General features: G+C 48.2%; 1 protein-coding gene across 1 annotated transcript in view; it reads left to right on the forward strand.

Moving 5' to 3' along the window:
- LOC149346757 (uncharacterized) overlaps nucleotides 1-11,514 on the forward strand; it is a 35,705-nt gene extending 24,191 nt beyond the window's left edge. The window contains exons 3-5 of the mRNA XM_089541413.1: nucleotides 6,688-6,735; nucleotides 9,272-9,322; nucleotides 11,425-11,514. Of these exons, the coding sequence (XP_089397539.1) occupies nucleotides 6,688-6,735; nucleotides 9,272-9,322; nucleotides 11,425-11,514 (189 nt within the window). The remainder of the gene's footprint in view (nucleotides 1-6,687; nucleotides 6,736-9,271; nucleotides 9,323-11,424) is intronic.
- Nucleotides 11,515-17,347: the final 5,833 nt, after the last annotated feature.

Genomic DNA, 17,347 nt, shown 5'->3' on the forward strand with positions numbered 1-17,347 from the left:
CAGTCAAACCCATCTATTCCACCCTATCCAAACCAAGACCTACTGAACTACAGACCTGCACATTTGGCACTGCTCCAGCGCGCATGTTCTAGTTCATGCCTTTTGCCGCTAGGAAAAGGCACCTACGGGAAGCGTGGCGCTACATTATACCTGTTGAACAAGATGGCCTCCTCCATCATTTAATTTCAAACAAGGAAGTTTTGTCGTTTGTCCACGTAATCATTAACATCCATTTATCTATGCTAGGCACGGTGGTGCTGACGAAAACAAAGCGGATAAAAAGAAAGACGTTTTTTATACTCATCCAGAGCGAAAAAGTCGTTATTGTGGATATTTTTATCGTTGATGTTAAGATAACAGAAGAAGACGAAACAAATGTATTAAATATCTTGCTCAATTTGCCAAACGATGATGATGATGACAGCAGACGAACAGGTCAATCGAGCACCCTCAACGGCCAATAAGCTAAAGAAAGTTGGCGCACGCAGTCCCATAGGGCCCCGCCAAATGTGCAGGTCTGTAGTTCAGTAGGTCTTGATCCAAACCACAAACGGTTTAAAGGACGTAGGCGGCGTTGCTTGCCAATGGGGCCCCGGAGTAGGGGCTCCACCTAGTATTGTGAGGGGAAAGGGCCAATATGTCCTTATCCCAACCACCTCTCTGAATATTATAGCCAGTAAATGTTTTATGCGAAGCATACTACTTTAGCTACCACTTCAGCCCTTCAACGTGGTTATGCGCCTCCAAATCACGTGATACATGACGTCACACCACGTGACACGATGACGTCACGACAGTAGAGAAACGGGGGCCCACCTCGCGCCGTCGCTGTGGTTGTGCGCCTCCAAATCACGTGATACATGACGTCACACCACGTGACACGATGACGTAACGACAGTGGAGAAACGGGGGCCCACCTCGCGCCGTCGCTGTGGTTGTGCGCCTCCAAATTACGCGACACGATGATGCTTCGCATTCTCCAGGCTTAACCAAGTTCAGCCTCAGCCATTTTTTTCGCCACCATCATCGTGAAGAATGCACGCATTAACATTGACAGAAACGGCTAGTGAGAGCACTTCTACGGCGCAATGTTCTAAGGGTACCCCCGAGGTACGTCGTTCGCCTACCTCTACCGCCGTTGGCCGACCTTTATGTGGCACCAGTTTTCCCGACATTCGTACGAAACATGCGACTCAGCCGTTTCTCGTACAGCGTTCCGGTTGGTGTCATAACATCGGTCGTTGCATATAACGCACATATGTTACTCAAGTTGGAGGCTAGCTTGCTACAGGAATTCCAACCGACGAGATATGCACCTCCAATTGTGTGCCATCACAGACTTTCGTATTAAGGCGAAAGCCTTTAATGCCTCATCGTTGTCGACAGAATGTTATCAGCAGAAGCTTGTAAGCACAGGTGTCATGCTTTCGACGGGTGCCCACCGAGATAAGTGAGAGAGTTACTGCTTAATTTCCTTTCCTCAAATACAATTTTCATTTTCTTCATTACGGTCCCTCTTTCTTTCTTCTTTCACTACGACTTCCTCCCTTCCTGTACGGTGGATTTCAGGTGTCCACCAAGATGACAGAGAATTACTGCGCCGCTTTCTTTCCTGAAAAAGCGTTGCGTTCAAAGGGCAAGGCATCGCGCTGAACGGGTGGTGGCGTTCCGTTCCGTGGAGGTAATTGGGATACGCTGTCTGTGAACCTCAGGGGCAGGGTCGCACCGCTAGCAGCTAAAATCCTGCAAGATAGCTACATCCGTGGCTACCAACCCACACACAAACACTTAATATGGGTACCAGCTCACCAGGGCATCCCAGGGAACGAGAGTGCACTTGCCTCAGCCCGAGCATTTCTCCCCCTGGCACCCCGTGGTGGTGGTGGTGGTGAAAACATTTATTACGAATGAACAGGAGGTATGTTTGGATCAGCCCGTAAGGGACCGATCCTTACAAACACTAGGTGGAGGTCCCTAGTATGGGACCCCAGTGGCGGTTGCCGCCGCCCGGGCGCGCCCGACTAAGGCTTGTTGGGCCTGTAAGTCGTGGCAGCCGAGCAGGGTCGCCTCCCAGTCTTCCCGGGTTGGGTTGGGGATGGGGAGAATAGCGGGGTTGGAGGGGCAGGCCCACACCATGTGATAGGTGTCAGAAGACACTGCACTACAGAGTGGGCAGCTGCCGCTAAAGGAGGGGTCAAAATGTTTTAGCCCTGCCGGGCACAGCAATGTATTGGTGAGAAGGCGGAGAAGGAGCCGCTCATCCGCCTTCTTCAGGCCTTTACATGGGCTAGGGTAGAGGCGATGACAATTTTGATAATATGTTGTAATATCTTTGAATGTAGTAGTAGTAGTAGTGAAAACATTTATTTATTTTTTTTTCAAAAGGAAGAGTTAGGGAGTAGGGGGATGAGGATAGATAGATGTGGAGCTTCAGTGGTCGGTCTTCCCTAGTCCAGGATCCCGTTGGCCTCCGCCGCTGCCTTGGCCCTCGTCACCAGCATAAGCTGTGTGCTCGGGTCGGAGTCAGCCAGGAGGGCCTCCCACTGCTCTAGACTAGGGCTATTTACCCTTTGTAGTAAAGGGCTTTTTTCGCAGCCCCAGGTGGCGTGGTACGTTGTGGCGTAGCCCCCACACCACACGCACTCTTTCGCGTATCTGTTCGGCCACATTTTGTGATACATGGCTCTGCTTGGGTAGGTGTCTGTTTGTAGTCGTCTGAGCGTGGTGGCCTGCTCTCTGCCGAGGATATCCGCCGGAGCCGAGTACTTCTTGCGCGGTCCCAACAACGCCTTCATTGCCTCCCCGTAAGATTCTGGCGTGCTGAAGGGTTCCACCGGCACACCCGCCCTCCGGTTCGTGAACCCTCGGACAACGGTGTCTGCCATGAGATTTCCCTCAACCCCAGTGTCAGGGACCCAAATGATGGTGTGTTGAATGCTTGTGTTGTTTGATCCATGTGTGTGTTGTTTTTGTTCGAAGAGGATACTCGCGGCTTTTCGGCCGATCCTTCCATCTCTGTATGCCCTTGCTGCAGCCTGAGAATCCGTCGCTATCCAGTAACTCAGTCCCTGCCAATTGGCTTCAGTCAGGGCTAGAGCTATGGCGATCTCTTCCGCTGCTTCTGTTGTCCTTGTGCGCGCTGATGCACCAGTAACTATTTTCCCATTGGTGTTCACTACTGCTACCGCCCTAGCGTTTTCCTTCGTTCTGTACTTGGACGCGTCAACATACAGAACCATCTGTTTCTTCTTTAGGAACCTGTCCAACTCCAATGATCTCGCCGCCCGTCTTCCTTCGTGGTTCTTGGGGTCCATGTTTCTGGGCACTGGTTTAACCAAGAAAGTGCTCCTAATTTGGCTGTCAATGTCTGTCTTGTCTTCGCCCTCGTCTTCTGCCGGGTATCCTAGCTTGACCAGTAGTGCGCGGCCAGCGGCTGTTCTTTTAAGTCTTTCCATTTGAAATCTGAGCATGGTTTCGCTGTGCTCCTCATAGGTGCCGTACACCCCCATGTTCATCAGCTTCTCTGTCGAGGCGCAGGTCATGACGCCTAAAGCTTGCTTATACGCCCTTCTGATGCATGTTTCCATTTTGTTCTTTTCCCCTTTGTTAGGTTGTAGGTACGGAAGCGCGTACGTCATCCTCGGTATGATGAGCGCAGAAGTGATCCGTAACGCATCTCGCTCCTTCACCCCTTTTCTCTTGTTCGTAATCCGGCTTAACATCCTGCATATCTGTTTCGTGGAGTGTTCCAAGAGCTGGATGGTATGGTCCCGTTTGCCTTTCTCCTGCAGCCACATTCCCAAGATGCGAAGCTTATTTGTCCTTCTTACGGGTTGTCCATCTATCTCTAATTCTATCGTTCCCCTGTCCTCTTTATTTTTGTGAAGTCTAATAAATTCTGATTTTTCTGGGGAGCACTGCATCCCGCTAAATAAAGCAAATTGACCGATCTCATCCGCCGCTCTTTGCAATATTTCTTGCTTGTTTCCCGTCGATCCTTTTGTCGTCCACACTGTGATGTCGTCTGCATAAATTGAATGTTCTACATCTTTGATGTTTTTCAGTCTCCTAGTTAATCCAATCATTGCTATGTTAAAGAGCAACGGTGAGATGATGGATCCTTGTGGCGTCCCTCTGTTTGCCGTCGTCTTCTTTTCTGACCTAATGTTGTTGATGCCGATCGTTGCTGTTCTGTTAGACAGGAAGGCCTTTACGTATGCGAAGATCCTCTCCCCACAGTTTGTTACCGAGAGTTCTGTGAGAATGGCATTGTGGCCGATGTTGTCGAAGGCCCCCTTGAGGTCTACGGCCAAGATTACGCCTTCTCGAGTGCCCGATATTTGTTTTAGTACCGTGTCTCTTAACTGGAGCATCATGTCTTGCGTGGAGAGCCCCGTTCTGAACCCGAACATGGTGTCCGGAAACAGACCGTTGTCCTCCATGTGAATGCTCAGTCTAGTCTTGACCACTTTCTCGTATAATTTACCGAGGCATGAAGTTAGTGAAATGGGCCTAATGTAAAGACCGGATTCAAATCGGGTTCCTGATCGGATGGGGTGGAGAAAACAGCCCGGTGAGAGAGCGCGCGGGCGGCTGCGTCTGCTGCCTCGTTTCCTGCCAACCCCTGATGAGCAGGGGCCCATATGAGGTAACGGTGTGCGGGGTCCGTATCCCGTATGCAGTGCAACACAAGCAGAAGAGGTCGCGATCGCTCTCGCGACCTCACATTCTAATTCAAAATACATAATCACCGACTCGCGAGGGGCCTGTCGGAACGTCGAACAAGGCACCCCGTACGGATGCCGTGGAACCTCCTACCCCACTACTAACTTACAACGACATACTTCAGCACTTAAGCTTATCCCATCGGGTCTACCCTCCGCCGGCTAAGACACTAGACATAGGGGAGGAACAACAGTCCCGAAAGCTACAGACCAAAACTTACAACAACCCACGAAGACTACACGCAGTAGACTCGGAGTCATTTTACTCACAACGCAAATTATGCGGGGGGAAGGCGAATCTGTACCATATGGTAAGGGCCTGCCAACAAAATCAGGCGATTACTGTCAATAACCAGCCAACGCAGGAGGGGTGGGAGGCAGCTCTGTCCAGCTCGGACGAAACGAGTCAAAAACAACTCATCGAAAGAGCCCGGACCGCCGCCTACGCCAATGGGGCTCCGGACTGAGAGCTCCTACCGCCGCTGCAACCTCCTAAACTATTTCATTAAAATATTTTCACCATCACCGTTCCGTGGCAGCGCTATAACATGCTGTCACGTTCCACTCCTAAGGGCGAAGCGTAAGAGCCATTAATCAGCAGTTAATTAGTATTTAGTCATTAATCAGTAATTAGTCAATAATTAGTAATTTGTCACTGCCTAGTAATTAGTACTTAATTATGCGGGACGTCATCCAGTGGTGACGCTACCACTGCCACAGAGGCCATCAAAGTGGTGCGGAAAACGCTTTCGCTTCTACAAGTTCTAACGCTCATAGAACAAAGTCGCTTTGGGACGTTAAACCTCAATAAACAAACGAACCAAATTGTGATTCTTCCGTTCGTCGGACAGTGTTCCGGGTGCTCTCATACGCGCGTGCCTCTGTGTGTGTGAGGAGCTCAAAGAAACCGAACGTCTACTTTTTGCGCCCAGGCAATGCAAACTCCGAGAACCTGACAAACGTATAGCGAGAGGGTACGAATGTTGGCAGTGCGGGGCGCAACCAATACGCAAACACAGGAACTCGTGGAAAAAAAATTAATGCTGGTAGCGGTCTGAAGTTTTCGCGCGAAACGGCCGCCGCGGTGGCTCAGTGGTTATGGCACTCGGCTGCAGGCGCGGTTACGATCCCGGCCGCGGAGGTCGAATTTCGATAGAGGCGAAATTCTAGACGCCCGTTTAGTGTGCGATCCCAGTGCACGTTAAAGAACCCCAGGTGGTCGAAATTTCCGGAGGCCTTCACTACGGCGTCCCTGACAGCCTGAGTTGCTTTGGGACGCTAAACCCCATAAACCGTAATCCAAACCGTGTTTCCGCGAAAAGTGCTATCCGCCCACAAAGTAGGCCACTTATGCGCCTTTCGTTTATTGAGAACCAAGACAGGGTTTAGACCGTGCCCGTCGCGGTTCCTCACCGTTTCGGGCGCTCGGCTAGTTAACCGGTGTTCCCGGGTTTTAACCCGGCCGCGGTGGCCGCCTTTCGATGCAGGCGAAACGCAAAAGACACCCCTGTGCTGTGCGTTTTAAGTGCAGGTTGAATATCCGCAGGTTGTCCAAATTATTCTGGAGACCTCCACTACGGTAGCTGTTTCTTGCTTCTTTCACTCCCTCATTTACCCCTCCCATTACAGCGCGGTTTAAGTGTCCAACAAGAAGGGTCGCAGATACTGCGCTATTTCCTCTCCTCACAAACCAAATTTAAATTTTTCCCGACCGTGAATAAGATTAGTCTGAGTTATAGACACTTATCTGCTCTGTGTCAGCGGGCCCAGGTAGCCGGCATATCCGCGTATTCTCCAGTCCATCCGCCGTTCCCTACAGATTTCTTGTACAGCTCATTACGCCAATTTGTCGCACTGAAAAGATAGAGGTCTGCAAAAGAAATCATGATGAAGAACTGCACAGTATTTATGTTTTTAAATATGTTTGCATGTATATATGTGTATATATTTTTTCTCCACGCAGACTGGCGTGATGTTCATGTGCATGAAGATGACCATGTTTGAACTTGCGGTAAGTGTAGCTGCATTCTCGTCGTCCATATCTCAGCCTATCAAAAGAAGAGACATCTGGGCTTGTTGGCACGGTGACATAATGAATAAACAGAGCTAAAGACTAGGACGAAGAGCAAACAGGACGTGCGCTGACTTGCAACTAACGTTTATTGAGGAAAAAAGAATATATCCAAGCCAAGCAGCCGCAAAACCATACAATCATCAAAAACAAAAAAAAAACATTTCATGACAACCCCCTACACACGTACTGTTAAAGAAATCTAATCTCATTATCTGTTAAAGCAATGGAAGGGTCACTGACACATTCTTCCGCTAATCTCATGATATGTTGGCCTCTGTGATTTCCCGGTGTATCTTTGCCGAATGGGCATCTACAATAACTGCCTGTGATAGAAATAGATGGCAGCCTTTACACCCCTTACAATGGGTAACCATAATCGACCCCCTACCAGTCTCTAGTGATCACTCGTGTTCCGGTAGCCTAGTACCTTCTGGAGTGCATTTCGTAATGCAGATTTTAGGTAATAAATTCGCGTCGTTGATACTTACCGGCTAACTGAAGTACTTAATTTCTGTATACATGTGCAAAGCAACTAGATTATGAATCTGAGGACCTACTATTCGAGGCCAGCCTGCAAATGATACCGACAAGTCGCTAGCTTCCTCTAGAGGCAGGATGATCCAGTAATCCAGTAATGCTGTGAAACCACACTTTTATGTGCACGCAATAGACATGCTGTTCACAGACTTATGCATGCAGCGGTTGTGCTACGGAGTGAAAAAATATATATTAACGATACTTGTTTGCTGGAAAAAGCCTTATATCTAAAGAAACGACGCAATTCAAGCACAGACCCACAGTGCATCAAAGCTACACGTCTTTTCATGCCAGTTTAAGAACAAATGTGCGTGGCTTCCTGGTTGAAAATTGCCCCATATGATGAGTTCGAGATTTCGAGATTTTCAAATCCTGGCCCCACCTGCTGGAATAAGAACTGCGCACAGTTCTTCAAAGCCGCATGGCGGTCTATAGAATTGGCTTTATATCGGCAGTACCAGTCTAAGTGGCGGTAAGTTAGTTGGTAACCAGGAGGCTTCAAAGGACGCTGAAGGGCCATGAATAAGAACACGATATGTCTAACACAAAGGATAGAAGGTTATAAAGGAACAAATTAGTGTTAATGAGACCTTATGAGAATATAAGAGGAAGATGACACGGGCTGGGCATGTGCGGCAAAAAGCACGTTACTGTCTGTTCTTTGGGCTGATTGGATTTCGAAGTAGTATGAACCGAAGGGGGCTGATTCAAGTGGCCAGATGAGGTTGAAAAGATTGTGGGGGAGAGTAGGTAGGGATGGTCGTAGGGGAGTAGGTAGGGAGTAGGGGGACGGTCACGCAGTGGATTCAGTTAGGCTGATGGTGATTAGCTCAGTGACGCTGCAGTGTCGCTGCTCAGTGACGCTCGAGTCTCTGTCTACGCATCCAAAGCAGTGGCTCCGAGCTGCTATACGGCTACCATCCTTGTAGAAATGCTTGCGCATGAGGCACGCATGAGGCAATATGGCGGTGTGGGGTCTGTGTGACGTGGGAAACGTGTGTAATGCCTTCGGCTTCTGGTTACCTCAGTTATGAATGATGCATATGACGTTTTACAGACATCTTAGGTGTATCGACCATTGGGAATGCGCCATACACAAAGGTCCGATTAGTTTTTTTTTGTGTATCTTTCATATGAATTTTATGGGAAATGCCGCATGAGGCCTAACAGAAAAGACACACTAATAAGGGAGACGAATGATTTACGAATCTCGCCGCACACTGCCGGAGAAATATCAACTCGCGTCATATAAAGAGATATATGAAGCGATTGCAGTGTAATGTCTGCTTGGGAAGAGGGTGGGGATTTTTAGTGCTGGGTGAAAAGTTGGGTGGAAGCAAAGAGAGGGGCGTTTGCGGCTGAGGTCTCCCAGCGAAGGTTGTATTAGACGCCGAAGAGAAACGAGAAGACTTGCGTTTGGCGAAAATAAAAACCCTAAATATCGATTCCAACAGGAAGAGCAGCACAAACAGGCTAAGAAGTTGTATCCGCCTCGCATGCGGGAGGTGTGGGGTTCGATCCTCAGTGCCGCCGGGTACCCACCGGTGATACAGTGGGCACAAGCTTTCCGCTGGTCTGGAGCTTGGCTTAGTTGGAGTGAAATGCTTGGGGAATGGGTTTTTGACCCAACATTGAAAGGAAACACATTGTGCCATGGCCCTCTTTCCCCGCGCATGGCCTTTTGCCATAAAAATCCATCATCATCATCATGGTTAAGGAGTCGTACAATACGAAGACGTAACGCATTGCCCAATGCAGTGCATATGTCCGTGTGGGGCTTTAATGGCAACTCAGCGAATGCAGCTAGTCTCCCGTCACTTTAGACAGTTTATTGTCGCATTTTTGTGAAATTATGCCATATACTATATAGCAAATGAGCTCGAATAAAGTGTTGTTTTGTTTTAAAAGCATTACAACCAGCACTTACTCGTTGCAGAATCAGGGAAAAGAAAAGAGTGCCGTGCTGGAGTACGCTGGAAAGGTAGTGGTAAGTGCACCCTCCTAAACCATCCCTTTGCAAGGATCTGTTCTTAATGTCCTCCTTAAGCATGCCAAATGGATGAAATTCTTACAATGACTTTTTAAAAAAAGCCACAATAATTCTTCACTGCTGAGCCTCACTAAAGAAGAAATATTAACTTAGGTGGCCCGAAATACCAAAACAGTGAAGGTTAAGGTAACTTGTTGTAATAGGTTTGGTTTATTGGTTTATTGGGGTTTAACGTCCAAAAGCGACTGAGGCTATGAGGGACGCCGTAGTTAAGGACTCCGGAAATTTCGACCACCTGGTGTTCTTTAACGTGCAGTGCCATCGCACAGTACACGGGTCTCTAGAATTTCCCCTCCATCGAAATTCGATCCCCCTCGCGGCCGGGATCGAACCCGCGTCATTCGGGCCAGCAGCCGAGTGCTGTAACCACTGAGCCACCGCGGCGTGGCAACTGGTCGAAATAAACGTTTCCTATACAAACCCGGTATTTTTCTGAGGAATCAAAATATTTACAATATTTTGCCTAGTTTTCCTGAAAAGTAAAAAAACAATGCAAGAGGAAATGTACTCAGGAGTCGATTGTCGAATGGCTACAAAGATAATATACCCTCAGCGCCCAGGTCGAGACGTATTTCGCAAAGATGGTCTTGCTTTTTAAAGACAGAACTAGGTACTGTACGTAGATACTTGTAGCCTGTCGCCCATTATGAGCAATATTTCTGCGCATTATTTCTTCTGCTTAGTTTTTCTTCACTGGTCATCAAATTTCGATATTAGAGCTAGCCGTAGGGATTCAATACATGCCGGGTACCTTAGCTAAGATCGTCGCCAGACACCAGTCGTAGCTGGGAAAATAAATCGGAAAAGAGTTATTACAGGATACACCTAATTCTGATTTTCATTCATTCTTTTGATCCTGCGTCATTGTCTCCTCTTGAGGCAAAGCCGTCTCTATTAGGAAATTTTGAGAGGCGCTGAGTTATAGGCGGGCAGTAGGAACACGGTAGAACCGAAGCGAGAGATCTTGGTTGCTGCTCTTTCCACATGACTACCGTACGCAAGAGCCTCCATCCCCTCCTTTTCATCCTCTTTATTATCGGGTTTTCAATCGGTTGAAAACAAACCGCAATACATACCGGGAATGTGCTTCTCGTGTTGATGTCAGCTGTGAGCGACACATGACAACAGTTGCAAGCGCAATATCTCCAGATCACTTGACCGCTTCTCCCCTCCCAGCAGCGGATAAAGCATGCGGCAGTCGCATGCACTTATATTTAGCAAATTTTCTCTGCGGCAGACATTTTTTTTTCTCGCAATCCTAAGGGGTAGCCGCTTTTATGCTTCACGAGGATGGCAGGACGAGCCGGTTGGGTTGAGGGAGAAAAAAAATATTTCCTAGTCCTGTGATGGTGTGACTTTGTGCATTCGATGAGGCTGTCTCTGGTATCTAAGCTTGGCGCTGGTTTTCGCTGTTGTGGTTTTGCGTTACAACAGCAATATATACATTGACAATAAAGAAAGGTGGCCTCGGGCCTCTTCAGCGTACGGATTCTACTTTTGGTTATCTCGGATGATATTCCTTAAACAACTTCTCTCTTTAAACCCCTGGGTTTATTCGCTTACACTTTCCTTTGGTGCCCAAACACAGTAGTAGTCACTGCATGGAAAATAAATCTCTCAGAGTTGCAGTAAAAAGCAAGTCTTCGATGGATATGAGTTTCATCGATAGATAAGCACTATGAAAGACTTCAGCGTAACAATGTTTCGTGACCTGCCGTGGTGGCTCAGTGGGCGCTCGGCTGCTGACCAGAAAGACGCGGGTTCAATCCCGGCCGGGGTGGCCTAATTTCGATGGAGGCGAAATTCTAGAGGCTCGTGTACTCTGCGATATCAGTGCCCGTGAAAGACACGGGTGGCCGAAATTTTCGGAGACCTTCACTACGGCGTCCCTCATAGCCTGAGTCGCTTTGGGACGTTCAACCCCTTAAACAAATTTTATTGATACGAAGATTACGAAGTACCCACTGATAGTGCACATATTTGCATTTGCCGAAACTTTGAAATTATGCGAATCAGATTTTTTCCCGTAATCTTTGCAGGAATGTATCGCCGCTCTGCAACAGAAGGTAATCCCGTACCGGCGCAGCGCTGTTGAGGATTCCGCTATTGGTGACACCGACGCAAACTGAACTCCGTCGAGTGAATCTGCATCGCCTACGACGGCAGTGCCCTCTTTGGACGACACCACAGTTTGACCACACTAGTGTCAGTAACCTGAAGGTTTTGCAAATCTGTCCACGCTGAAACAAAACCATCCACTACTCTCGCTGTTCTCCCAGTCTCAGACGTTTATTAAAGTTGGAAGCATTGTGTCCTCACGTAGTTGTGAAGTAGTCCGGCGGTCAGGGAGAGAGCAAAAAGCCTTCCAAAAGAACCTCTTTGTTGGGCTGACTACGCCCACAAAGAACTCAGTGACTCGCCGGTGTCGTGAAAAAAGCCTGCCCGGCTGTAGCTGAACAGAACGCTTACCGCTATCGTCGGCGCTCCATTCGAAACTTTCAAGAAACTATCGCAATAAGGCGCCAAAGCGACTACACACTGGAGCACAGTGGAAACAGTCGCATGCGGCTGTGATCATTTCAGACAACTCTGGCTGTACGTCGTGTCACAAGCATACATAAAGCATAGTATCGCCCGGCTGAAAAAAAGTTGTACGATGCAATGAACTCATAGAGTTTGTCATACAAATATCACAGACTTGTCATTGAAATCATAGAAAATTTTCATGCAAATTTCCTACATTTCTGAGAAATCATACAGTGATCATAAAGATGTCATAGAATATCATACAAATTGAATAATATATCATAAAAATTGTATGATATTCTATGATGAAGGCTCTATGAGGTTATTGCATCATATAACTTTTTTCAGCGGGGTGGGGGCTTTGAAAGTGAACAGACAAACAGCACATATGACACGCGACAACTTCTAACTAGTCGGCTGTCTTCTGATTTGTCGAGATGCCTCTAGGAAATAAAAAAAAACAAATCTCAAGCATTTCCCCGCACTAGGGCAGAGATATGATAGCTTTAAAGATTGGGAAGTTTATCCTTCGAGTATCCACCGCATGGCACTTAGCCCCAAACTAATGCTTACATGCGGACTCATTCAGTTGTGGATCCCCGTTTGTATTTCGTTTTGATTCAGGTGTGCATTTAGACGAAATCCTCTCAGTTGCTCAAGAAGCGAATAGAGTGGCAAACCTCTTGTACGCAGTTGAATGCGCTCAGTGGTTACAAGGACGAAACAAGAGAATGACAGTACGGCAACTGGCAAACATTTAGTAACGGGACTAATAGCTGGCTACCCACACAGTAGGCGGCGCCTGCAACCATTATTCATTGTGAATAGACGGGGTTCCTAAACGCAGTTTCTCTACTCGTATATTAAAAAAGTTTGTGTATCATCCTCATTGGCCAGGAGGGGATCGTAGGAGTTGTCGTTGACGACGAGCTGCAACTGCAGGGAGGTTTGGGATAGCGAAAAGCTGTTTTTGTATCCGTATGGAGAAACAGATAAGGCCTGAAGCACAGGCATTGTGGCATGTCGGTGTCCCACCTTACTCCCCATCTTGAAATTGCGCGCGCGCAACGCATAAGTTTATAGAGTACGTCAGCGCTAATACGTTGCGTGTTTGCTAAAGCACTCCAAGACGATGCAAGGGTAAGCATATCGGATTCCTTGCGATCTTGTCTTCTGTTCTCAGACATTGCAAGGAAACAGATGCTTATGGAGGTAAGACACTTGCTGTTTTTATAGCGTGTAAATAACTTCAAACAGGTTGAAATGGCATCATTGGGCCTGCATAAAACGCATTGCGAAACCGGGAACACTCGAAGCAGTTCTCGTTGACTCTCACAGGAATGGTATTTCTGACAAAGACCACGATAGGAGGCGGCGAATATAGACAAATGATGAGAAAGTTTGCAAGGGATTCTAGTAGGACACGTTCACTATTTCCGTGCACACAACAGCCACAGCCGAGAGGCCTGAGTGGCAGGCTATTTTGACGTTTCACAGAAGACTGCCCGGTTGGGAGCTGCTGATGGGGACTACAAACCGGGCAGACACCTGTTAAACGTCAATGCGCACCTGCCGCTCTAGAGATCTCGACTGCTAATCCCAGAATAAGGTAATATTAGGTGTACTACGTTTAGTAAAGAAAGCGCGCACAACTGCTCCACTGTTCATGTGAACGCCACGTTCACCTCACAGCTAGATTGTGCATTCACGTACCCCGTCAGATAGCTATGCGCCTTTCTTTGCCTCAAAACCAACAAAGTTCTAATCGTACTTTCTTTTTCGGAAAAGGAGGTCGAATGATTCAGTTCTGTGCATTTCTTTACCTCAAAGCCAATGGATGGTTAAGACTGCAATTAAGGCAAAACTGGTAACAAGACTGAATAATTGACCTCATGCAAGCGTGCCCTGCAGTGCGCGAAGTGTGCTAGTAACGCGATCGCCCGGTACGCCCTACCCTGCGTGCCTGAAGCACCTTACACTTGAGAGGCTTTGGAGACATCGCAGCGGTCCGAGAACTCGGCCAAGCAAGCCATCGCCACAGACTGGGCTGCCAACGTCATGAACCTCCGGGACATGAACATTTGAGTGCAGTGGTGTCTTGCGGGAGTCTAGAATCTTGCTTGCCCCACACAACCTCGTATAAAATACGTCCTGATACGGCTTCAAGTCGACTTGAAGCCTGTCAGGGGGGGGGGGGGGTAATTCCAAGCAATAAAGAAAAAATTGCGGAGATAGCATAGTGCTTTCGTGCAGTGACCAGCGCAGCTGATCTGTTCGCCCTGGCGGGCGTTGAAATGCCAGTAACGGCAATACTTTTTTTATTTATGGTTGCGAAAGCAATACTACACCCACCGTTTTGCCTCTTCAGCGTGGCCGCACTTTTGCCGTGGCGGAGACTCCACGGATGACCTTGCGCCGTCGCCTAGCAACCGAAGCAGCTGCCGCCGCCGCGCTTAAACAGAAGATGCCGCCGCCGCCGTCGCCGGCGCTCGCTTCGCCAGTTGAGCTCAGTAGAGAAGGAGAAGGTGTTGTTTCGAGGGTATATATACGGTTTGCCTCAGTGTTTATTCAAAGCCATGACTTCAGCGATCGCCCGGCTTTTGCAGCTTTGGTCGTCAAGTGTACCTTTCAGTCTAAAAGGCTGATGTCGTAAAAGCACCTTGCCCTCGATCTCATTCTTCGGCTTTGATCAGCCAGTAGGCGCTCTAGAGATCCACCTAAGAGAAGTTTTTGCCGTGGCAGAACCGGTGCAGCATATCTATCAGTGGCGGTGGTGGCCATTTTAGATCGTTATTTGGTTCATGGGACGACAAATGCAGGCCTGATCACTTCGTGCCGTAAGATCTCTTCCTACTGATTTCTGATTGTTTAGCAATCTCACTGTGACACTAGTAGGGTATTTTATTGCGAAAGCACTATGCCAGGTCTAGTATGCCAATACTATGCCAGGTCTAACCGCTCGTCGTGTGGTCCGTGACCCGTGGACCCCCCTGCTCCTCGAGGAGCCGCCGCCGCCGCACCTAACAGATGGTGTGACGTCAGCTTGCTCTCTCCACCGCAGCCAGGAGAAGCCAGTCGTGCAGCGCTCCTCGAGGAATCTCGCCATGAAAGTCATCGACCAAGAGTCTGTATCTGAATCTAGTTGCGGTACTGCTTCTATTGTTTTCGCAACCAACCAGGTTTAACCAGAACTAAGCCACACCAATTTTTTTTTACAGGCCCCGAGCATACATTGGTCACTGGGCAGTGCTTGTTGGTATTGCCTGCCGCAGATTTGGTGACGAAGAACACCAGGCTCTATAATGCCGTAGAAGGTTGTCCAGCTCCTTCTGTTTGCGTCGTGCAAGCGTTGGGTTTATATCTGAAGCTGTGCTTTCATACTTGGGCTACTAGGGTCGCCGATGACGAGTACGTTAAGACAAACATATTGCTAACCTTGGTAGGTGCATCGATGAATGCGATGGTTGTGCCTTTGTTGAAGTGTCAATATTCTTTGCTGCAGCTGGTACTCAGCACCTGAGCATTTCCATTTCGGAAGCGGGTAATGCATTTGGAAACGCCTATTCCATGGTCGACAAAAATTGTCTGCCCCCCTCGACGACACCCTTGACGTTCTTAGTATTGGCAACGCCTACAAACATCATGATGCTGAATTCAAATGGAACGCCACCTTGTGTCTGCCGTGCACTGAAAACTGTTTGACGTTCAGGCGTTGAATTTGGAGGTATGGCCTCGTCCGTCAAAATCTCGACAGTCTTTGAATAAGCTAAAACGATGCTTGCTTCTCAATCGCGAAAACATTGCGACTGTGCTTCGAAAGTCGCAGGATAAGAATGCACAGTGACCGATATTGCCGCGGTTCAGCGTCCTGACGCCGAATGAAAAGTGTTTTCCGCGGTGCGAATTTTCGGACTGCCCCAAGATGTTCTCACAGGCATGAGTTCCGAAGCAAACGTTCCGCTGATGAGTAGTCGCGCCTGTACTTACCAAGGTGGTTACTTCACCACCCATAGCCAATTAAAGCCGCCGCGGTGGCTCAGCGGTTATGGTGCTCGGCTGCTGACCCAAAAGACGCGGGTTCGATCCCGGCCGCGGCGGCTAGAATTTCTTTGGAGGAGAAATTCTAGAGGCCCGTGTACTGTGCGATGTCAGTGCACGTTAAAGAACCCCAGGTGGTCGAAATTTCCGGAGCCCTCCACTACGGCGTCTCTCATAGCCTTAGTCGCTTTGGGACGTTAAACCCAATGAACCAAACCAAACCATAGCCAATTAAAGGTTAGTGGTTCGTGCTTGGCATGTCGAAAGTTGGCATTGGTGTTCAGTTTCGGCTTGGTCGGATGCGGTGAAAGTGGCTGGAGAACGTCGATGTCGCTCCACTTAGCAGAGGTATCATTTTAAATAAAGACGCTATTGTCGTCGAGCTTAAGGTGGCATGCGGTAGAATCGTACCGGACGCGTTGGGGCGATTCGCAGCATATTCATCGTTTCGCCGGTACGCGGCCTGACATTCAACGGCTGCTTTTTAAGTTTCCTCTGGGGGCTGCGTAACCTTACGCCTACTGCCACTGTGTAGTTTTGGCTTACGTGCCTTTTACGTGGCACTTTTACCGTCAGTTCATTAAAGCAAAATCCGCCCACTGCATCTTCCGCATCTTAATTAAAATGCAATCACCCATAATGCTGGTCATCATGCATGTTTTTTTTCTCCTAATCTCGTTGTATTGTGAAATTGGAGTGAAAACATTTTAATTAAGGTACGGACCAGAGTCTTTGTTCTCTCTGATCAAAATTGAGAGCCTATTTCATGCACTTACTCATTCTTGGATAGCACGTAGTCAGTCGTACATGAACATATCGATGCGTACTAAAATTACATAATAGAGGAGCAAATTTTTTCGCCCGGCCTAGGCCTGTGTTGTTCAAGCATGTAGCCCAGTCGCGAAGAAGCGCTTTCATTAATTTGCCGGAACATCGTCGCCATGTATACTGAATGCGCTGCATCTACAAACCTCGATCGTTCTTCCTGTTGGCGAACAAAGTGCACTGAAAGCACAATACGCTGGTGGTTGCGCAGTTTTTCAGATGTCTTTTTCTCCCATTCAATTACCTCTAGCAGGGTTAAGAAGCTACCACCACTGTGGAGCTGTTGCCAGGTCATACGCACTGATTGCCTGCAATGTGCCATCACGTTCGCATCTCATGCGCGCTTATTAATACTTTCGACGTTATATAGACTTTGTGAAGATGTAAAAAAGCTGAGCGGCGGCTGAATTTCTTTGGAGGAGAAATTCTAGAGGCCCGTGTACTGTGCGATGTCAGTGCACGTTAAAGAACCCCAGGTGGTCGAAATTTCCGGAGCCCTCCACTACGGCGTCTCTCATAGCCTTAGTCGCTTTGGGACGTTAAACCCCATAAACCAAACCAAACCAAAAAAGC

This window comes from Amblyomma mixtum, chromosome 4, assembly GCF_055824585.1.
Source record: "Amblyomma mixtum isolate Tamu chromosome 4, ASM5582458v1, whole genome shotgun sequence".
Taxonomy (NCBI): Eukaryota; Metazoa; Arthropoda; class Arachnida; order Ixodida; family Ixodidae; genus Amblyomma; species Amblyomma mixtum.